General features: G+C 40.5%; 2 protein-coding genes and 1 long non-coding RNA gene across 8 annotated transcripts in view; 1 reads left to right on the top strand and 2 right to left on the bottom strand.

Moving 5' to 3' along the window:
* Positions 1 to 12,780, bottom strand: part of LOC114243796 (uncharacterized) — a 70,143-nt gene extending 57,363 nt beyond the window's left edge. For 4 of the 6 annotated variants that reach the window (XM_028175411.2, XM_028175409.2, XM_028175410.2 and 1 more), the window contains exon 1: positions 12,091 to 12,780. In XM_028175411.2, coding sequence (XP_028031212.2) covers positions 12,091 to 12,213 — 123 coding nt within the window. In that variant the 5' untranslated portion in view covers positions 12,214 to 12,780. The remainder of the gene's footprint in view (positions 1 to 12,090) is intronic. The other 2 variants (XM_028175412.2, XM_089739205.1) reach the window with 2 other exon arrangements.
* Positions 12,781 to 18,406: 5,626 nt separating this feature from the next.
* Positions 18,407 to 20,108, top strand: mRpS16 (mitochondrial ribosomal protein S16). Its single transcript, XM_028175397.2, has 3 exons — positions 18,407 to 18,618; positions 18,893 to 19,052; positions 19,924 to 20,108. Exons 1-3 carry the CDS (start codon positions 18,502 to 18,504, stop codon positions 20,049 to 20,051), a joined length of 405 nt encoding a protein of 134 aa, XP_028031198.2. The 5' UTR covers positions 18,407 to 18,501; the 3' UTR covers positions 20,052 to 20,108.
* Positions 20,109 to 21,307: 1,199 nt separating this feature from the next.
* LOC149499704 (uncharacterized) lies at positions 21,308 to 22,891 on the bottom strand. The gene is made up of 2 exons (XR_016325572.1): positions 22,752 to 22,891; positions 21,308 to 21,398 (listed from the first exon to the last, which is right to left on the bottom strand). It is a non-coding gene; the product is annotated as an uncharacterized LOC149499704 (long non-coding RNA).
* Between the last annotated feature and the right edge of the window lie 327 nt (positions 22,892 to 23,218).

Below are 23,218 nucleotides of genomic sequence, written 5' to 3'. Positions count from 1 at the left end.
TGTACTATGAGTACTTGTATTACATTTAATTTGAAAGTAAAATTTGTCGGCACACGAAATTGCTCCGGCGTTGTGGTTAAGAATCGCTGTTGTGTGCGTAACATTTCTTTCGTATATAATTTTAATGCAATCGAATATTTGACCCCATGTATTATTGGATTGTGAGCGTAACATGAGATCCTCGGGATGTTTGTCATCGATATCTCTGAGAAGTGGCAATTATTTTTTTGTTTTCTTATTTATCGAAAGGCTATTTGCATTAAGCGACATTCCGTTTAATACGCTATATTTATCTTTGTTATTAAATTTCCATTTTATTTGATATTAGCATCAACGATTTCGATGATTTTAATTAAGCTTCAATTACGTTAACTCCATTCAAAAAGCTGAAGCAGTCTTTTTGTCTGAAGAATATTTTTTTCAAAATTTAAACATATAAATGGCTTTCCTGTAAAGTTGCAGAAATGTCACTTAAGCCTTTCACCTTTCACCCGTGTCGATACAATAAGTGGCATTCAAAGTGGACTTTTTCAGAAAGCTGAAGCTAATACAGTGAGCAGTTCGTCGATGACGTCATCACGTCGGATAGAGTACTCCAGACACGACGTGATGTACGACTCTGTTATTAATATCACGTATTCAATAAGAGAATAATGATGGCATTTCAGTAGTTTATTACGTCAAAGAGTAGTTATTACAGAACAGTGTGGAGATGGAGAATGGAGATGCGGTATCACTACATAGTATAAAACAAAGTCGCTTTCTCTGTCCCTATATCTGTCTGTCCCTATGTATGCTTAATTTACTGGTGGTAGGACCTCTTGGGAGTCCGCACGGGTAGGTACCACCACCCCGCCTATTTCCGCCGTGAAGCAGTAATGCGTTTCTGTTCGAAGGGTGGGGTAGCCGTCGTAACTATACTGAGACCTTAGAACTTATATCTCGAGGTGGGTGGCGCATTTACGTTGTAGATGTCTATGGGCTCCAGTAACCACTTAACATCAGGTGGGCTGTGAGCTCGTCCATCCATCTAAGCAACAAAAAAAAAAAAAAAAACAAAAAAAAAAAATCTTTAAAAGTACGCAACGGATTTTGATGCGGTTTTTTTAATAGATAGAGTGATTGAAGAGGAAGGTTTATATGTATAATAACATCTATTAAATAGTGGAGAAATCTATAATAAATTAGTTTCCGAAGCGAAGCGAGGGCGGGTCGCTAGTTGATTTATAAATTGATACTAAGAGACGGATAAAAGAGACTTTCTAGTAAATAATACGTAAAAGGAATACGGGCCGCCTAATGGTGAGTGGTGAGTGGTAGCTCTTGTAAGTCAGCAATGCGAAGGACACGGGCTCCGATCCGGGGCTCCGATCCGGTGGTAGATTCTGCGAAGCACTTCTCTTGCTGGGGCTAGTGTTAGCAACGTCTTCAGGTGAGAGTCCCTTGAACTCACCTACTCGCTGGGTTACACTGGCTTAGCCCCGTAGCTTAGGTAGGAAAAGAAAACTGCCTACCTTCCGAAAACATCGTGTGAAGGACTTGCTTAGAAAAACATGATGGTACATGGCGGAAAAGATCTCTGGGAGCGCATTGTATACAAATACAGTGGTTTTAGTATGGATGATGGGACTCCACATTATATATATCCAATTAATGTATCCCACTAATGTAGTCGAAATCTATTAAATATGCCATTATTAAGATTAGCTCGGAAATTGGCGGTCATTGACTGCCATTTGATAAATTTTAAATGGGACCATTTGAGAGCCACTGGCTTTCTAGTAAAAAAACCTCCTCTTTTTTAATGTCTACGCTACTAGTCACCGCGGCACCGGAGTGAGAGACCTCCTTACTATACGTGCCGGGGCAAAAGCGGCTATGTCTACCCTTTAACTCAGATAGATACCGAGAGCTTCTTAAAGCGTTGGTCGAAGCTGATATCCAGACCAATTATAGATGAGTCAACTTGTCATTTTTTTTTATTGCATAGATGGGTGGAGGAGCTCACAGCCCACCTGGTGTTAAGTGGTTACTGGAGCCTATAGACATCTACAACGTAAATGCGCCACCCACCTTGAGATATAAGTTCTAAGGTCTCAAGTATAGTTACAACGGCTGTCCGCCCCTTCAAACCGAAACGCATTAGTGCTTCACGGCAGAAATAGGTAGGGCGGTGGTACTTACGGGCGCGGACTCACAAGAGGTCCTACCACCAGTATCCAGCATTCCGTGAGCCGGGTCTAAATATATTTGTCAACGTTATGACGTAATAGCACATGGCTATTACAGGTATAAATTAAAGTACGGTCACTTCTATTGTTTTATTTCGTTCGACTTTCCACGTGCGATGACTCGTAACCGAAACATGTCCAATGAACCAAGACAAGGTTCACGAATCGAAGCTAATAGTCTAAGAGCCCGTGAACCCCAAACCTTCGTTATTTTATAAAAGTTTGTCAAAGCGCAAATCCACTGCCAAAGCCAAAGCCACTGTAACCCAAACTTCATAATGATCCATTGTTCTTACCTGTGTTGACAAACTTTCAGCATAAAAAAAGAGCTTGAATTAAGTAAGAAAAATTGGTACCTGCTTGCTGGATTCGAACACTAACACTGTCGCATCGCTCGATACGAACGCACCGGGCGATTTATCCTTTAGGCTACGGCGACTTCAAAACATTTAGCGTGCCATTTACCTTTTAAGGTTACGCTAGTTTTTTTCCCTACCTATTCGCCGTAAAGGGCTATTCCAACTTCATGCGGATCGGTAGGTGAGCTCACGGGCTCAACCTGAAAGAATATGCTAACACTAGCCCTACCAAGAGCAGTGCTTCGCTGAATCTACCAACGGATCGGAAACACGACCCACTGAGATGATCCGGCGAGAAACTCATTAGGCTATGTCTAGGGGTTTGTATTTTCGTCGCAATTGACGAGACGCTAACTTTAGACGTGAGACAGTTAATATGTTATATAGGTTTATTTAGGTACTAATATTATAAAGCTGAAGAGTTTGTTTGTTTGAACGCGCTAATCTCAGGAATTACTGGTCCGATTTGAAAAATTCTTTCAGTGTTAGATACTCTATTTATCGAGGAAGGCTATAGGCTATAACATAATAACATCACGCTAAGACCAATACAAGCGGAGTACCAACAAAGAATACTTCAAAATCGTTTTTTTCCCTTTTGGGAGCTTCCGCAGCGTGCGCTGCAGAAACGGTTAAAGTTTCGCTAAAATAATGTACGACAGAATTGTTCCCCTTTAAAAGATCTAAAAAAAAGTCCGCGACAGCATATTATGCCTATATTTTATGGTTGGCTCACTATAACGTTTTTTATGCTAACCAAATTTGTTTTAAAATAAAGCATTATTTGTGAACTATTCCACGCGGACGAAGTCGCGGGCAAAAGCTAGTCACTATATATAGTAAGTATGGTTAATGGTAAAAGATCTCGTGGACGAAACCCTATGCGCTGGACTGATCAGATGAAAATCCTTACCAAAACCCCATTTAACGAGGTTGTGCGCCAAGCCTTAGTTCTGTATGGAGAACAGCTGTCAAGGCTTTAATAAACAGGGATCCCAAATGACCACAACTGCTCTGCCAAGAGTAACCGACTATGATGATGTATAGTAATCGGATATCATAAGTGCCCTATAAGACAATATCGAGTAAACAGAGGCACATAAACCTCTCTATCATCAAAACAAAGTAACTTAATATCTATGTTTGCTCGGGATTCTGCGCGTCGTCAATATCCTTTCGTTACTTTGAAAACGTCCTATGTCCTGAATGTCAGAATCGTCTTTGCTTTAAAGGCAATAAAGTTGGTTTCGCTCTAAACCGTACATCAGTTTGGTTTTGATTTCATGATAGCTTTATAGCTTAGCGATTTGCTCTTTATATTGTGTTTTCGTTTATGCTGGATCCATAGTGAGCTAGGTTGCTATCTAAGACAGTTCTACTCATACATTATTATCCGTCCACTATAGGACATATCTTACTGCAGACATTTTACTGGTAGTAGGAACACTTGTGAGTCCGCGCGGATAGGTACCACCGCCCTGCCTATTTCTGCCGCGAAGCAGTAATGCGTTTCGGTTTGAAGGGTGGGACAGCCGTTGTAACTATACTGAGACCTTAGAACTTGTATCTCAAGGTGCGTGGCGCGTCTACGTTGCAGATGTCTATGGGCTCCAGTAACCACTTAATACCAGGTGGGCTGTGCGATCGTCCACCCATCTAAGCAATAAAAATAAAAATAAAAATATGTCCCCCACCCCCCACCACAACGATTGGTCTTGCGCTGCTGAATTGTAGTCTACGACCTTATTAATTGGGATGAGTTTCGTGGAGTGTCTTTGACAGGACATACGATCTATAATAACTAGACATAGACTGAAAAAAAGACTTGACAGGTGATTTGAAAAGAAAGAAAACTAAAGAAATGGAACGTGACTGCCAGTGGTGAGTGTTTTCAATGCCTTCCTAAAAGCGTACACGAACCAGACGACAGAGAAAGAACCGACTGTTAAACCGACCTTATTAATTGGGACGAGTTCCGTGGAGTGTCTTTGACAGGAGATACGACCTATAATAACTAGACATAGACTGAAAAAAAGACTTGACAGGTGATTTGAAAATAAAGAAAACTAAAGAAATGGAATGTGACTGGCGGTAGTGAGTATTTTCAATGCCTTCTTAAAAGCCGTACACGAACCAGACGACAGAGAACGAACCGACTGTTCAATAGGTAACAGCTGTTGCGACACCAGATCTGCTAGCTGATTGACGTAACAAAAGCATCGAGTGCACCCATTAAATGAATAAACAATTAGACCATTAACGACTGAAGGTCGATTTAGTGCAGAGAAGTCTGATAGCGAATTATTTTAAACTAGCTTTTGCCCGCGACTCCGTCCGCATGGAATAGTTACTTTGGCATAACGCTAAATTTTACCCCCACTTCATTTACGTAGAATGTGAAAATATTTTTGAATTATAGAATGCTTTTGGAGCTATTTAAACCCTTATTTTAAAACATAATTTATTGGCGCTCCACTTGTATTGCCCTTACCGTAATGTTCTATAGCCTATAACCTTCCTCAATAAATGAGCTATCTAACACTGAAAAATTTTTTCAAATCGGACCAGCAGTTCCTGAGATTAGCGCGTTCAAACAAACAAACTTTACAGCTTTATTTATAATATTAGCATAGATTGGCCCGTACGTCAATTGTCGTCGTGATCCGCAGAGCCGCGTCTGATCGTCATTTAAGAAGTCCGCTAGTATAGAAATGTGGACAAGCGGACTGTTCTATTTCCTATCACGAAAATATCCCTAAAAAATCTGTGCTCACTTTTGAAACACTCGGAAACTTACTATGAAAATCGTATCCCTTCCCTCCGGTCTTTGTGGGGGCGAGCCCTTCAGTTATGCTTGGGTAGCCGACAACACAGCCACTGCTCGGCGAAATCCTTAACCTCAATAAAGCCACCTCGAGGGATAAGGTCGAAAGCGTCGAAATTTCAAATCACCCTTCCTCTTTTTCTGTAATTTAATTATAAACAATAGAGGGCAAGGTCGATTTTTCACGTCCAAACGAATTAAAGAAGCAAATCAACAAACAAGATGAATCATCGGAGCAGCTTTCTATCCGGGATTTAAGGGCCGTCGCTTACGTCACACGCATGCCTAGAACGGCCGGTTCTAGTTTCTGCCGAACTAGGTAGTTTCGTCATTAAGTTCACAGGCGCTTTCATAAGAGAACTTCCTTCCTAGAATTTGGGAAATTAGCTTAGCTAAAACGTTGAACAACTCTTATAGTGCGTACACAAAAGCTCAGGCAGCTTTCACGTAATATAGTCGTGACCTCTGTCTACTAATGAAGAATTTCATTAAAAACGTTCGTTTATTTGTTCCGGGCTGAAGGTTGGCGCCGCGACGGCTGTAGAGGCTGGCTCGTGGCCAAAACATGTAGTTCGAAAACCTCTCTCTTGAACCTGTTGACTCTGACTTCTCGGAATAAGGCTCGAATGAACAAAAATTGAAATGCTAAAGCCTAAATTAACATGTTCCGAATTAGCGATAACGGTTTCAGATTTCGGAAGCGTATCGTTGTGCGATTGGTACACTGTTTTTTTATTTTTTTTACTGCATAAATGAGCTCAAAGCCCACCTGGTGTTAAGTAGTTATATAGCCCATAGAGTCCGTACGGGTAGGTACCATCGCCCAGCCTATTTCTGCCGTGAATCAGTAATACGTTTCGGCTTGAAAGGTAGAGCGGCCGTTGCAACTATACTGAGCCCTTAGAACTTAAATCTCAAGGTGGGTGGCACATTTACGTTGTAAATGTCTATGGGCTCCAGTAACCACTTAACATCAGGTGGGTTGTGAGCTCGTCCACCCATCTAAGCAATAAATAAAAACTACCTCGAGACATGAGTTCTAAGGTCTCCGTTTTTACAGTACAACGACTGTCCTACCTTTCAAACCTTACCGTTACGTATTACTGCTTCACGGCAGAAATAGGCAGGGTGGTGGTACCTAGCTATGCGGGCTCAGAAGACGTCCTACCACCAGTACAAGTACACAGTACAGTGGCGACGTTGCTTGTTTGAGTGAACTGCGTAAATTGTTGGTACTTCCGGATACATTGGTCTTATGATCGAGCCGGGTGTGGTTTCTTGCTGGACAATGATAATAACACGAATAGGTGACTACGCCCTTCTGTAGCCAGAACTACCTATATTATATTATACTGATATCTGTGCTATCACTAATCTCAGTATATTTCCTGCTTAATCTCCTCACTCCCTCCAAATTTCTACAATGATTCATTGGGAATAGACCATATTCTATGACCCACTGTACCACTGTCAGATCTGAGAATTATTATTATAACTTTTTTTTTAATGCCTTTGTAGGCAGATAATTATACAGCTCACATGATGGTGAGTGGTTACCGTCGCCCATGGACCTCAGTAAGCCAGGGGCAGAGTCAAGCCGCTGCCTACCGTTAAGTACTCTCCACAAGCCTCGTTTAAAGAAGGACATGTCATTGCGCACGGGAAACAACGTGGAGGGGAGCTCATTCTAAAGCCGGATGGTAGGTGGCAAAAAATATGTCTAGAAACGCACTGTGGATGAACGCAGTGGCTCCGGGTAGTATTGATGAACTCTACTCCGGTGGCGGGCGGTGCGATCGTAAAAACGAGATGATGGGATTATCTCAAACAATTCCTCCCCATGGATCATACGGTACAAAGTATAGAGAGAACCGAAGTCCCTCCGCTGACCCAGAGGTTCCAAGCGATCCGTGAGAATGGGATTATCAACAATCCGAACGGTCCTCTTCTGTATGGAGTCAAATGGAAGTAGTTGGTACCTATATATAGAAATTAGTTATATTTACTTATTTTGACAGAAAGTTTACCAGGTTAAAGTTAAATTCTTTAATAATAACACTACATACAATTTGTTATTGATGTTTCAATGAACGTTAAAATATTATTATAACATTTAACTCTATTCTTAACCTAATTCTTATTACCAATTGTCCTAGATTTACTTACTCAATCCACGACGACCGTCTGGCCATATGATCTAGCTTAGTGTATTAATGGATTTCATCCTGCACCCACACAAGGTTATTGCGTGAACAAATTGTATTTCAAGAACAATCCTAACTCACACACACCGAAAAGAGTACTTAGAGGCAGTGAGACGAAATCGAATTTATCAGGAGAAAGTTTTTGTGTTTGCTCTGTCTGACATTCGTCGCAATATTTCTTTGTTAGTTAACGAAGTTTGGTCACAGAACTACAGCCACAGCATATCGCACCTTTGGTATTATAGGGACCCGACCCAAAAATGTGTTTTCTGGAAAACATCGAATAATATTTTCAAACCGAAAAGACGTAGAGGAAGGGGACGGAGTGAAAGAGACCAATGGATAAGTTTGTCCCTTTCTAAGCTACTTTTGGTCATTTGATTATTGGGAGTCGCTGAAAAAGGTCGTCCTAGGTACATTTAAAAAAAAAAAATTTTTTTTTTTGCTTAGATAGTTGGACGAGCTCACAGCCCACCTGGTGTGGTTGTGGAGCCCATAGACATTTACAACGTAAATGTGCCACCCACCTTGAGATATAAGTTCTAAGGTCTCAATATAGTTACAACGGCTGCCCCACCCTTCAAGCCGAAACGCATTACTGCTTCACGGCAGAAATAGGCGGGGTGGTGGTACCACGGAATAGATAAATAAGGTAGCAGGACCGGTCATTGTGGCGAGACCTGGGGGAGGCCTATGTCCAGCAATGGACGTCGATACGCTGATGATGATGATGGTTTTCTTTCCGAAAGGTCTATTACAAAACAAAATAGAAAACGCAATACAAAAATGACCAAACTAATTTCCATTAATAACAATGAACCGAACTTTAAAAACTTTCACTTCAGTTTCAGTCACATTGAATTAAAACTCAGAAGCAGTTAAAAATGCTCATTACAAAAGGAACAATGTAAATTGAACACCAAAACTTAATCAACATTCAAGTATATTTGACGGCGTGCCAAGTGAAGGAATTTGGCACAAGAATCAAGAATATTATCTAGACGAGTTGAACGTCCCATCGCAAAAGTATGCCCTAAGCCCTAGGCCAACGAATATAAATCATACTTCCTTTGACTTTCACGGGATATCTACATTGATTTTATGAGTAAGGGCCTTATTTTCAGTAGAGACTTACAGACAAACATCTATAGTTTCTTTTTGTCCCCTAACATTTCTTTGGTCCAAAACCAACGAAGACCACACAATATTCGTCTGCTGTCGAAGAACAAAATGAAAACATACATAATATAGAATTCGTTCATTTAAGAAGTGGTATTTATTTATTCTACTTGAAACTTCACAACCCACAAAGGACCGATGACAGTAGAATAATTAAATAACTTCGCTCTAATATTTTGACCAGTATCAAAAATATAGAAAAACATGATATTTCTTACTTATTTCTAAATAAATACTTATTTAAAATATGTTCACGGGCAATTATTTTTTTTGTTTTAGGAAGGAAGGATTATTGGTGGCAGGGAGGCCTTTCCAGTTTCACCAGGACAGGTGGGCGAGCAAAGGCTAAGCCAGGAGGGATGGGATTAGCTAATAGCTGCCTGAGCGCCTCCGAAGGAGACCTAACAGCCCAAGGGCAGCTGCTTCGCGAATGCATCTACTACCGGATCGGAATCGCGACCCGCTGAGAAAATCCGGCGAGAAACTCAGCGAGCCGATGTATGGGAACGAGTTACACAATGAAGACAAAAACATCGTGTGATCAAATCACATCTAGAAAATTTATAAATCTGTGTAATCACTAGTTAATGGTCACACATTAGGACCAATGAAAAAACGTCTTAAAAGTGCCCGACAGATGGATTTTGCGTAAAGCGTGATTGATCTCCACAAAAGCTTTCATATGTACGAGAAAAAAAAAATCGTTTTCAGATGAAATCCATCGTTACATTACCGACATCTAATAACGATAAATCGGTTACGATATTATTATGCATGAGCCAGAAATTCAAATGAACGTAACGTAAAATGACGCCACGAGGGCTTAAATGGTTAATGGCAATATTTGGGGTGGGCTTGAGACCCGATTTATTTATTGCTGAGATGACGGGTGCAGAAACAGCCAAGCGCGATGCCACATGGTCACCGCAGCCCATAGATATGTTAGCTCGAATGCCGTCATCCACTTTGGTTAATGTTCCAACTTCGGTATCTCTGGCTGGTAGGTAGTTACAGGAACCTATAGACATTCATAACCTAAGCTCGAATTTTAAGTCTCAGTTTTACCGTACAACGGCTGCCCCACCCTTCAAACCGTAACGCATTACTGCTTCACGGCAGAAATAGGCATGGTGTTGGCACCTACCCGTGCGGGCTCTCTCACGAGAATATATAAGTCCTCTACCCCCCTAAATGAATATTAAGCTCCAGAGACTTTGCGATGACAAGAAAATCATTTTAAACGAATATTTTGCAATACATTGAGGGATAATCTATTTATTCTTTCAAAATTAAAATTTGCCTTTATTAAATTGGGAATATGGGAACTATTTCTGTAAAACCTTCAAAAGTATTGAATATATTTCGAATGAAGTCGTCGTGGCCTAAAGGATAAGACGTCCGGTGCATTCGTGTGTAGCGATGCACCGGTGTTCGAATCCCGCAGGCGGGTACCGATTTTTCTAATGAAAAACGTACTCAACAAATGTTCAAGATTGACTTCCACGGTGAAGGAATAACATCGTGTAATAAAAATCAAACCCGAAAATTTATAATTTGCTTAATCATTGGTGGTAGGACCTCTTGGGAGTCCGCACGGGTAGGTACCACCACCCCGCCTATTTCCGCCGTGAAGCAGTAATGCGTTTCGGTTCGAAGGATGGGCTAGCCGTTGTAACTATACTGAGACCTTAGAACTTATATCTCATGGTGGGTGGCGTATTTACGTTGTAGATGTCTATGGGCTCCAGTAACCACTTAACACCTGGTGGGCTGTGAGCTCGTCCACCCATCTAAGCAAAAAAAAAATGAGGAGGAAGGAGGAGTTTTGAAGGAGAATCTTCGCAACGTACATTCTATAGATTATATTTGAGGTGTCGCTTTTGCGTCTCATCAATTGAAAAAAGATTAAGCTCGCTAATTTGATTGACGTATTGACTAAGTGTAAATTTTTTTTTTTTTTACGCTGCTTATTTCACGGCAATTATTTCGTATTGGCCCGAATTTTTTTCTTTGATAATAAACTGTTTTTTTCTTACTAGACATATACGTCAAGTCGTGCAGACTTAGCGACTGCAAGAAAGAGACAAAAAAACACAGCTATGTTGTCGTGTTACGAATTTATTTCACACAGCACATCAGTCCTTGACTGGATAGGTACCACGTTTTACATGTTTTTATATCGGAACTGTGATCTATATTCAAATTCAAATTCAAAATTAGCTTACATAATCAAAACGAATTTAAACATATTCAGAAATGAATGATAAACCGCTTGCTTGTGGAGGGTAGTTATAAAAAAAACAAAGATTCACTGTCATTACTAGGAGTGCGAAAGAGATAGCGAGAAGATCACAAGCGTCTAGTTATTCCTTTTCTAGCACGATCCCTTTCGTAACCGTGGTGAAGACAGCTGTTATTCCAGTGCATCAGACGGCGATATTATGTCACAGCTTGAACAGTGGCGTTCATGTTTTGCTGTCCATGGACCATTAACTTTAACACCCATCAATGAGATCATTAATTTACGCTATCAAGAAATCTTTATCGTCGACGAGAAGATCTTGAGTGTCACTTAAAATTTGACGTAACAATATCCACATAGATATAAAGAAAGTAACGTGCAATAATAGGCATTTGAGCATATTTGATATCGGAGAGTTCTGCGAGCCTCTTCCATTGAACTAGCGCATCAATGAAACTAGAATCGGCCGTTCTAGGCATGCGTGTGACGTAAGCGACGGCCCCCAATTCCCGGATAGAGCGCTGCCCCGATGATTCATCTTGTTTGTTGATTTACTTCTTTAATTTGTTTGGGACGTGAAAAATCGACCTTGCCCCTTTATTGTTTATAATTAAATTCGCTTGATTCTATTCGTAATACAAAGGACATTTTCTTATTGTGAACAGGCTTTTAATTTACTTAGAGCTGTTAGCTGTTTTTAACTTTATTAAATCGAAATTGAATCATTGGAATTTAAAGCAGACTTTACAAAAGCTAAACCTAAGTAAAACCGTGCTACTTTCCTGGGGAGGCCTGTGCTGTACAGAAAGATGGTCAAGAAATAGATGTCGAATAAGAAAATTAGATCAGATGTGCATACTTACATGTTTAAGTTTTTAATACCTACCTTAGTTATTAAAATAAGACCGAAAAAATGGCACATAAGTTTTTTGAGATTGATAATAAAAGAAATCTATATCTTTATAGCTACGTTTAGCAGGTTAATAGGGTAAGAAAATAAGTAAATCAGGATGTTGCTAACAGGCAAAGAGTTGAGAATGTCGTACGTTACCTGATTCTCCTGATTGAGCAGTTTCAGCTGGTCATTAATGAGGCTGTATTTGGCGCTCTCTTCCTTTCTCAGTGCCCGTTCTTTTTTGAGCTCCGGACTCCAGAAGGTCTTGATGCTGTGCATGCTGGAGCCGAGCTTCTGGTTGGTCAATTCGAGTTCTTTCTTGAGGTTGCCCAGTTCCCGTTGCAGATCCGAGTTCTGGGACTGCAGCTCGCCGAGGAAGAGGGGGGGCGGCTCGCGGCGGTAGTAGTCGTCCTCGGGGGGTGGCGGCGGCGCGTACGAGCGGTCGTAGTCGCGTTCGAGCGACTGGTAGCGCAGGGGACGGGGACGAGCGCGGTGGTGGGCGCCGGCCGAGGCGGAGCGGCCGCGCTCGTCGGGCGCGGGCGAGGGCTCGTCATCGCGCGCGAGGTAGGGGCTGCGGCGTGAGGGGCTGCGGTCCACCTGGGGCAGCCGGCCGCGCGCGCCCGTCCACTCGCCGCGCCGCCACTCCTCCCGGCACGCCGGCCGCTCCTCCTCCGCACCGTACTCGCGGAGATACAGCTTGGCTCGTTTCCCGCCTCACTGGGGACGCATTGTGCACTCGACTGCGCGACGGCTCCGCGACCACTGAGCGTTCCCTCGGGCGCATCGATCGCTTCCCGGCGAGCGCATGCGCGTAGCCCCACGACTCAGCCGCTCCGACTACGCGATTGATTGTCGCTCCCGACGCCCGCTCTCGCTATACTTCTTATTAAATAAATCGCGAGCTATTTCCAGCACTTCCAGTATTACGAGAATAGACCTCGATGTTATGTCAGCGGGAAAATCAATGCTTTCAGATTTATGGTTCCGTTAGATCTTCTTTTGTTTGCCATTTGACCTCTACTGTCGTGTATTCTGCGAGTATGTTAAATGTGTAATGATAAAAAGTTGGATTAAGTTTAGCAACAATATTAATAATAGGCCTATAGTTTCAACAGTAACAGATCCATCTATAATCGAATGTAAAGAACATGTATACGTCGATATTTGATATCATAATTGAAAAATATCGATTTTTTTTGGTCTTCTGTAAAGTTACGTAACGCTTCTCGCAAACATTGGAAATCACATCTAAATATTGTACTCTGTAACCAAAATCGCTAAAAGCGTCATTAAAACGTCATTAATTATAAACAAGTTTTTAAACAAATCGTCTATTTATAGTTGCATTCAGTTATTTTCCTGGATTTTCCGTCGCTACAAAACGCTAAATAAAAAACGCCGGATCTGCTCTTATCCCGTGACCTAGTTACATCTTCCATCTTTGTCGCACGTACTGAATTCTCTCGTATATCTGTCTCGGGTGTAGTAAGGACGGATTATGTCGGTCAGACGATGGTAGCGATCGGGAAAAGCTTAGTGATGTTATCGTATCGATTTAATTTAATAAGTTTTTTAACATATTTTTTTGATAGCTTAAAACAATGAACGAAGTCACGGCTCAGCTAGAGTTAAATGTTTATCGGAGCCCATAGACATTAATAACGCAAAAGCCGCCTTCCTTGAGATGTAATTCCAAGTCTTAGTTCTATAGTACAACTGCGATATAAATAGACAGATTGCTAGTGGTTGGGTAAGCCACCTACCCGCTTTCCTTCCAGTGTCCGCTTACTCCTACCTACTAAATAAATTAAATTAATGTTTTAAAAACAAAAAATGCGAAAGGCTCCCCGAAACGTAAACTTTCGACATTATTCAACATTACATTGCCAAATACAAAAACCCAATCACTCTTCGTTTTGACGTATGAAAAACATTTTCTTGAAACTATACACACATTATACTTTGATGATAATTTTACAGAAACCATCCCATCATAAATGTACCAAGCTTCATCACAGTCTCAAATCCACAATATATTAAAAAGAGTCCACTGAAAAAGACCAAAATAAGGTGGCGATATAGTAGCAAGTGAAAAGATCTAAAAACAGTGCCATTAACTATTACAGCAGGATACTTAATTAAGCAGGGAACAACGCTTCCTACGAAAAAACTAATAAAATGAACAGCTAATATTTTAAATACTCCATGTTTTTTAAATTCACAATTCACAAAAAGGTTTAAATTTTTCAGCCCAGCACACTATAATCTGTTTTAAAACTGCTATATTCATATTATTTCCACTTCCTAATCTAGCGCTATTTCGCGTTTAGCGTAGCGTGTAGCGTTAGCGTTCAAATATTTCATTTACATACAAACATAAAAGCATACTGAGCTAATAAAAGCGTGTCAGTAAAGAAGTTTTTTAAGGGATTCAGTATTAATCTTTCGAATACATTTCAAATTATTCTTAGGTTGCCTGTATGAAATTGCTGAATTTTTTTTTGCTATATAAAGACAGATTTGTTACAAAAAGGCATTATTTTTTTTTGGTCAGGAGGTAATCGCCGGACTCCCACCCTCCACTGGGGATGGAGGGTGGGGCATGTCGGAGTCGAACCGACTAAAACCTCCCGTCGCTCAACAAGCAACGTCCAACCCTCGCATGAGACAGAACTCATGAAAAGGCAAGGGGAGGAGAGTGAAGCGTTAAGTGCGGAGCACATATCTCCCATCACCCTCCCCCTCGGGACGCCGGGCCAGCGATCGTCGGCGCCACGACCACCAGCCCTCTCGGTCAGCAGGCTGTCCGAAGCCCACCTAGATGGTGCCGGTTTGAATAGGTTATCCTACGAAATACCCCGCTGGGTCAGAACCAGCGTGGGTCGAGGATAGCCGGCCTTCCATCACCCGGATGCTCTTGCGTAAAACGCGTGCAGAGCAGCTTGCACGTCGTCTTCTTAGGCCCCCTTCGCCGGGCCCCAGATCGACATAAGAGGGGGACCCGAAACACTTAGAGGGCCAGGGCTAGGGCGAGATCCGCCTCCCTGGCCCCCGCTCGACGGCGGCGGGCTTGTGCGTCTCTCACGCGCCCCGCCGCCTCCTTCTGCGAGATGGTGCACTCGCAGAAGTCGAGCATCGCCTTCCACGACTCGTCGTTGCCGAGCATCGATGCCACAACACTCGGCAACGACAAGTCGTTTCCTATTTTTGCGACGAGGACACGGCGCCACCCCTCCCATGCGGGGCAGGCAACGAGCGTGTGCTCCGCCGTGTCCAAGTCGCAACCACAATGGTAACACTCTGCCGTCGGCTCGGCTCCAATCCGGTGCAGGAACTCACCGAAGCAACCATGCCCAGTGAGCACCTGCGTGAGCCGGAAAGTGAGGCGTCCTCTGTCACGATTCACCCAATCCACAAGAATCGGGCGAATCGCCTCGACGGTCCTACGACCAGCCGAAGGATCGGCTAGCCGCCTGGACCATGACTCCAGCACAAAAAGGCATAACTTAAATATTATTTGCAAAAGGCGTGTACATTTTACTTTGACGTGTTTCAATAATCTATTTGTGTTTATCAGCTAAATTAATTTGTGTATATGATTATGATCGTTATCTCGAGCTACATGTTCACATCACTATTGCCGAAGGCTACAGTACGGTGAATGAAAAGGGGAAAATCGCTAACAGTGCGACCAGTTAAAATGAGACGGCGTCGCCGCTGTGTCGCCGGCAGTCGTTAGTGAACTACTGCGTAGCGTGGAATTGGGTTTAATAGCACTTTATAGATCCATGACGCCCTAGTATTTTAAATCAATGAAAAAAAAACTATTAATTTCTTTCTCCATTGAAACCTTTTTGGTTTAGGCTGTATATAATCTGTATGATAGGCAAATGTATCCCTCAAAAATTGAGCTTATAGTTTCGTATAAACCTTTTTAGTTGTTTGATTAGGTATATTGCTTCATTGTAGAGCGTACACCTTGCACTACAATTTCCATACATCTCATATCCACGCATCACATATCCATACCACGCTAACCCTCCGCTTTTTAATTTGTCAATCACCTGGGCTACTTTTATACTTCCTCTGATATACTCATTCCTTATCTTGTCCATTCTTGTCACTCCACCCATCCATCTCAACGCTTGCATCTCTGCCGCGTGCACTCCTCTTCCATGCTTTACTTTCTTAGCCCAAGATTCAGATCCATACAGCACAATAGGATCGTTTTGTAAATTTTCCCCTTGAGCTTATGGGGCATTCTACGATCGATAAATACTATTATTATTCGCATATCTAATAACGTTTTTTTTATTGCTTAGATGTGTGGACGAGCTCACAGCCCACTTGGTGTTAAGTGGTTACTGGAGCCCATAGACATCTACAACATAAATGCGACACCCACCTTGAGATATAAGTTCTAAGGTCTCACTACAGTTACAACGGTTGCCCCACCCTTCAAACCGAAACACATACTGCATTTCAAGCCAGAAATAGGCGGGGTGGTGGTATCTACCCGTGCGAACTCACAAGAGGTCCTAACACCAGTAAACCAGGTCTTACCACGATTTTTGCTTTTATCAAGTGATAGCGACCCGCCCTCGCTTCGCTTCGGAAACATTAAAACACACATGAAACCAAAAAATAAATAAAAATAAGTAGCCTATGTTCATCAGGGACAATGTCGGCTTCTAATGGAAAAGATTTTTTCAAATCAGTCCAGTAGTTTCGGAGCCTATTCGAAACAAACAAACAAACAAATCTTTCCTCTTTATAATATTAGTATAGACTGATGTTTTGTTAATGTAATTATGATCATAATTGAAAGTTATTGACGTGTAGGGAAAGGAAACGCAGAGCTCTTAATAGGTACTCAATGATTCAATTTATGCTACACAGCTAACCACATATGACGTCAAGCTGTGGAGTCTATGTTGACTTAAATATTAAAACTACGTTTCGTTTCTTGTGTTCTGGCAATTTTTTTTAAATAGTATACGCGAAATTACTAAGACTCGCAAAAATCGGAGAAAATATGTACTACCTACACAATAGATTGTATTTAATGATATTGAAATTTTTAATTAATAAATTTTCATTTTTTTTATGGGATTTTATGTCCTGGTAACTAAGACCTTTAGGTCAAGTCTTATTTTAATTTATATTCTTATTTTTATGAAAAATGGTAATATGAAGTGAAATGAAATAACATGAGATGATATGATATGGTATGAAATATAATCTTGCGACTTTGTTTGATTTTCCCATATTGGGCACTTTCACAGATACTAAACCGTAAATAAACCACCGTTAATACACATGTAAGCCTGAAGAAACACTAAATAGACAAAATAAAACATTTCACACAACTTCACTCTAGCGTTCCCGCCAAAAAGTCCATTATTTTTTCCAGAAAGACATGATTGATGATTGTTTTAATCTAATCGAGATCAATGATCAGTTCTTTAATATTATTATTATTTTGTTTACGGATTTACAGTTGTATATTCACAGATCTATAGCGATCCCAAATAATTTAATACAGTATTACTACCGTAACTATCGGATATAGTCATTTCATAGTAGTAAGGTATTTTCATCATTTTAACTTCTTAATAAGGTGATACTCTTTAATCTACTAAACAGTCGACTTCGCCCTAAGCACGTCTTTTCGAATCCTCCCGATTTACTAACGGTGATTTTAGGTACGTCTTTTGTTTCCTACCTAGCCTGTTTGCCTTGAGAGGCTCCTTCAGCTATACCTTAACGTGTAGGTGAGCTCACAGGGCTCAAACCAGAAATGTTGCTAACACTGGCTCTAACAAGAGCAATGCTTCACAGACACAGCCCACTGAGTTTCTCGTCGGATCTTCTCAGTGGGTCGCGTTTCCGATCCTGTGGTAGACGCATAGCGTCGTCGCGTCCCCTTACGGGGGCCGGGACGAGCTTCGAGGCAGCTCCCTCTGCCCGGGCTTTGGTCTAGATTCTGCGAAGCACTGCTCTTGCTAAGGCTAGTGCTAGCAACGTCGTCAGGTTTTAGCTCCGGGAGCTCACCTACTCGCTCGCTACCAGCTTAGGTAGGGAAAAATAATAATAGTCATAATTTTAAAAAGAAAATATTGCCTGCTTAGATTATTTTTCAACTGTGAGGTGCACTTATTGGAAAATGGAACAATACTTGGACGTGGCTTCCCGGATTCTTCTAAAATGTTCACGGAAATCATAATAAATAATCACCATTTTACTGAGACTCTATTTCATCCCATCTAATCTTATTTCATTTAATTTAATCCAAATTAATCAATAATTAAATAACAGCTTCAAATAAAACTCTTCGCCACATTTCATCAACATCATTTGTCACACCATTTTCGATATTTTCCATAATAAAGGAAATTTAAAAGACTAAGTTATGTGGTGTGGATACCTTCGCCTTTCTCAATGGAAAGTTATAATACTACTATTACTGTCAATTAATAAATGTCAAAATAAAGGTTATGTTTTCTTAATTTTGCTACACGATTCTAAAGTATCCAATTTAAATTATTTTAATACAAAATTAAAAATATGTCCCTACCTCCGGCTAGTGGAACCGGCAGATATTTTGCTAAAGCAGCGAAGTCTATTCGCCTAATACGCCAAGGTTGCACGAATCGACCATTCTTTCACATTTCTGTAACCCATGTAAGATTCTAAATTTAAATAATTTCGTTTTTATCAAATTCGAATGAGTTATTTTGTTAGAAGTATCCTATTAAATTTAGTTTGAACGATTAATTATATTTAAAAAACAAGTTTTATAACTAACATTATTAGATACACTTTAAATTTTTAGTAGCCTAACTTTTGCATTTCAACTTGTTCTTTTATTAGTTAGTACTATATTTTCTCGAACACTGTAAATTTGGTGAATATTTTATTCTGCTTAACAATGCATCTTAAGGTTTTTTTCTTCTAGAGGAGACGTTTAAACAGTCAGCCAGTAATAGAGCAGCTAGGTTCATACGATCCAATGCCGAACATCAATAATGAAAAGCTAGTTGCTTTGAATTTGGAAAGACTTAAGTATTGGCTTGGGAAGGGTGCTCACGTATCGATCCCGGTTTCAGAACTTCTTGGTAAATATTAATTTTTAATTATGATTACTTATGACTTTTGAAGTTGGACAGTTCTTTATTTCAGAGTCACTATTTGATCTTTTCCCTTCGAATAGAACACAGATAAAGTTGTTATGATGGTCCGGAGAGAACACTAGACTTGTAGTGGAACTCACTATACAGAAGGCTTCCAGGTCACCTTTTGTTTTGCATGAGTTTCTCCATCAGTTTCTTATGATACCATGTTTTTATTAAATTGATAATTAATTGGATGGATAAGATCGCGGCACACTCATATTAAGTGTTTACTGGAACCCATAGACATTGAAAATGTAAATGGCACTACTTACCTTGAGACTTGAGTTCTAAGTCAGTCTTATCGTGTAAGGGCTTTTTTTTTTTTTTTTTTATTGCTTAGATGAGTGGACGAGCTCACTGCCCACCTGGTGTTAAGTGGTTACTGGAGCCCATAGACATCTAAAACGTAAATGCGCCACCCACCTTGAGATATAAGTTCTAAGGTCTCATGTTTTAGTTAGGCTGACCTATTCTTGAAAAATAATAGGAATATATATTGATAGTACTTACCTATGTGGGACAAGACACTTAATTAGTCAATAATAATAGTGTTTTGTAAATAATATTCAAACAAATAAAACACTTGTAAGTTGTAACCATAAAAAAATCAATCTTCACAGTAAAGTTAAGGTATATACAAAAGTATATCATGTATGTGTTGGCTCAAGCATCAAAAAGGTAGATGGAGCAAAAATATATAAAATAAAAATAAAAACCTTAATAAAACAAACAAGAATCGTAGCAAGAAAATACATTTCTAACTAAAATGGATTTTCAGTTGTTCTGATAGTGTATATATTTTCAATATTTTCAGGACTCTCAGGATTTTTCCCCATACATCCTCGAACCTACATGACTGCCTGGAGAAGTAGACAACAAGAAAGGGAGAACCTAGCCAAACAAGAAGCAGAAAATGCCAAAGAACAAACTGCTACAACATAAATTTATATAGAAACATTAAATTAGTATATAGGAAAAATAAATTAATTCATAACTAAATCCATTTATGTTTAATTTCTGTTTATTATAAATTGAGGGTTCTTTCTTCTCAGTCGTGTCACTCTTGAAAGAGCGGTCGTGATCGTCATGTAGTGTTGGAAGGGGCAGACTTGATGCGTCTCACGATGTCGCGCCATCTCGAGGCCATTCTACTGCACTCATTTAGGGGACCTCCCACTGCAGTTTTAATTTGGTCGGTCCACCGCATTGGTGGCCTCCCGCGCGGTCTTGTACCATCAACGCTTCCCTGTACGAGGCGTTCTATGGACCAGCCATCTTTTAATTGAGGGTATTTAGTGCAAAAATAATAGACAATAAGGGTGACTTAGTTTCGTCAGCCTTAAACGTAATTGTAATCGTGAAACTGATAGTGGTTGCACATCGAGACTCATTGACTATGTCAGGGCCACAACGGAGCTGTCGTTTCTAACAGGAACTAGAAATGGGTACTTGCCCGGTGACCAGTGTGAAAGAGATTTCTTTGGAATTGTCTCGGTGTATATATGTATATGTGCAAGTAAAACAGACTTAGTAACTGGCTATTACATGGACCCAGATATCTTAATTACCATTGCATATTTGCTATGGTAATTAAGATATCCGGTTAGTAGTTAGTAGGATATTTCCTAAAAGCTTTCCGTTCAAAGAAGAAACTGCAATTTCACAATTTAATGTTCATTGAAAATGAGCAAGTGCGTTCCGTTTTTTTTTTTAGTAAATCTTGTTGATGCTGTCAAATGTAGATCATTTGAAAATTCATTTAATCTGTTATAATTGTTGTTAGAAATTGTTCTTGGACATCGGCAGAGCCTTTAGAACATTCTAAATACATTACATTACACTCCATTCCACAATAAAGAATTATCTCTTAAAAGTAAGATCAAAGACTGTAATACGATGCCTCCAATGAACACTACGCTAACTCCAAATTCGTAGATTTACAGGAGGAGCATTTAAACGAAAAAAGTTGATAAAATCTTTATTATTGCAGATATATTTATGGTTTTTTTGTGTAACTAGCTGATTTACTCTTGCTTCTAACCCCATCAATAATGATTAATTGTAATACTTTTAAAATAGTGAAGCGATTTGCGTGAAAAACGAAAATTTCAAAATTTTGAGTTAGAGTAGTGTTCATTGGAGGCATCGAACAGGCAGATAATTTTGAAACGTTTACGTGTTCAATGAAATAAACGAGATCCCATCTCATCATATTTATTTCGGAATTTAAGACATTTTAAATCCAGAATGTATTGACGAGCAGCAGTTATCTGTTTTTGACAAACTTATCTGCAACAAATGAAGCGGTAATTAGAATTTAAAAATATATTTGTTATAAATATTGTCTTTGTCTTCCGAATTTTAGAATTAAATTCGCTATGGACTTTGCCTAGTGAGATGGTTAGCTTTCTTTTCAAATGTTCATAACAGCCAGCCAAGGCAGACAGAGATATCGGCCCAGCATTCTAATTTATTTTGAGCTCATGTCGTCCCAACTACTCTAGGGCCAACATACTACTCCAAAGGATTCACATTAAAGACTAGAGATGACTACCTTCATGGGAATAGTCAAGCCATTAACCATGTAATTTGATTAGTCTTACGTACCTAAATGCTTTTCAAAGCGTTTTGTTCATTGATAATAGGTAGTCGTCATTGTTACTAGCGATACCGGTGGTAGATTCTGCGACTTGCGAGATACTACTCTTGCTAGGCTAGTGTTAGCAAATTCTGACAAGTTGAGCCCGTTAGCTCACGTATCCGTCTGCACGTAGGTAGCTTAAATAGCACTTTAGGCTACCAGCGAATAGGTAGCTCATATTTGTATGGAATGGGATCGTTTGCCTACGTTTGCCGCTAGTGGCGCTGTTCCAACTGCATACAAAATTGGGCTAACTTTTACGTTATCGAGAACGTTAAAAAACTCGCACTAAGCATACTGATGGCGTTACGTTTATTTTGTTTTAAAGGTCGAACTAGACCATAACGCTTGCACGTGTTAACATCAACAACGTAAATGTCCCCACGTGGTCGCCACCCACTTTAAGACACGAGTCATATGTCTTAGTTCTACATTACAAGGGCTGCCCCACCCTAAAAGCCCGAAACCATATTGTCGCTTTAGTGTCGCAGAAGGCAGTGGCGTTGATGGGTTCATTTGTGAATTCGTCGTTGTTTTGAAGTCGTCGTGGCCTAACGGATAAAACGTCCGCTGTATTCGTGTTGAGCGATGCACCGGTGTTCGAATCTCAGGCGGGTACCAATTTTTCTAATGAAATACGTACTCAACAAATGTTTACGATTGATTTCCACAGTGAAGGAATAACATCGTGTTATAAAAATGAAACCCGCAAAATTATAATTTGCGTAATTACTGGTGGTAGGACCTCTTGTGAGTCCGCGCGGATGGGTACCACCTCCCTGCCTATTTCTGCCGTGAAGCAGTAATGCGTTTCGGTTGGAAGGGTGGGGCAGCCGTTGTAACTATACTGGAGACCTTAGAACATATATCTCAAGGTGGGTGGCGCATTTACGTTGTAGATGTCTATAGGCTCCAGTAACCACTTAACACCAGGTGGACTGTGAGCTCGTCCACCCATCTAAGCAATAAAAAAAAAACTTAGTACTGACGTAATGTCTTACGGAGTTGGTGATATCATGGCGGCGGCAGTCAACTTTGATATAATGCTTCCGGCCATTAAATTCCCGTAATACGACTGGGCTGAAGCTGCAATGCTTCCCGCCATTATTCCCGATGCGCTGAAGCCGAGCAGTGGTGCCACGATTGGGATCAAAAACCCTCCCATGCAAAGAACGGCTCCGCCTACGATGTTAACTATTAGGGCAGTGAAAAATCCCATGATCCTGAAACAGCGTGACATGAATTTTAAGTAGTGTTCCCTGAAAATTTTAATGGAAGACCGAAGTGGTGATATGTGGTTAAGGTACCCGATATTGCTTAAGTTGCACGCAATTTAAATCGTAATCGCAGTGTTTCTCTTTTACGATATAGATGTTTAAGTGTATTTAAAATCAGGTAGTTTACTTTTTGACTTCCAGAACGTTCGACTTCTAGATTAGATAGACAGGCTTACCTGTTGTTAAGTGGT

Source organism: Bombyx mandarina, chromosome 28 (genome assembly GCF_030267445.1).
Source record: "Bombyx mandarina strain Sakado chromosome 28, ASM3026744v2".
NCBI classification, from domain to species: Eukaryota; Metazoa; Arthropoda; class Insecta; order Lepidoptera; family Bombycidae; genus Bombyx; species Bombyx mandarina.
The sequence above is the reverse complement of the archived record's forward strand: the minus strand, read 5'-3'. Positions and strand labels throughout refer to the sequence as shown.

Excerpts from the sequence above, each read along its gene's own strand:
- mRpS16 (XM_028175397.2), top strand. The coding sequence starts at position 18,502 with ATGTCCCTACCTCCGGCTAGTGGAACCGGCAGATATTTTGCTAAAGCA. Across the intron at positions 18,619-18,892 it reads TTCACATTTCTGTAACCCAT|AGGAGACGTTTAAACAGTCA; the intron begins GTAAGATTCTAA and ends TTTTTCTTCTAG. Across the intron at positions 19,053-19,923 it reads CCCGGTTTCAGAACTTCTTG|GACTCTCAGGATTTTTCCCC; the intron begins GTAAATATTAAT and ends CAATATTTTCAG.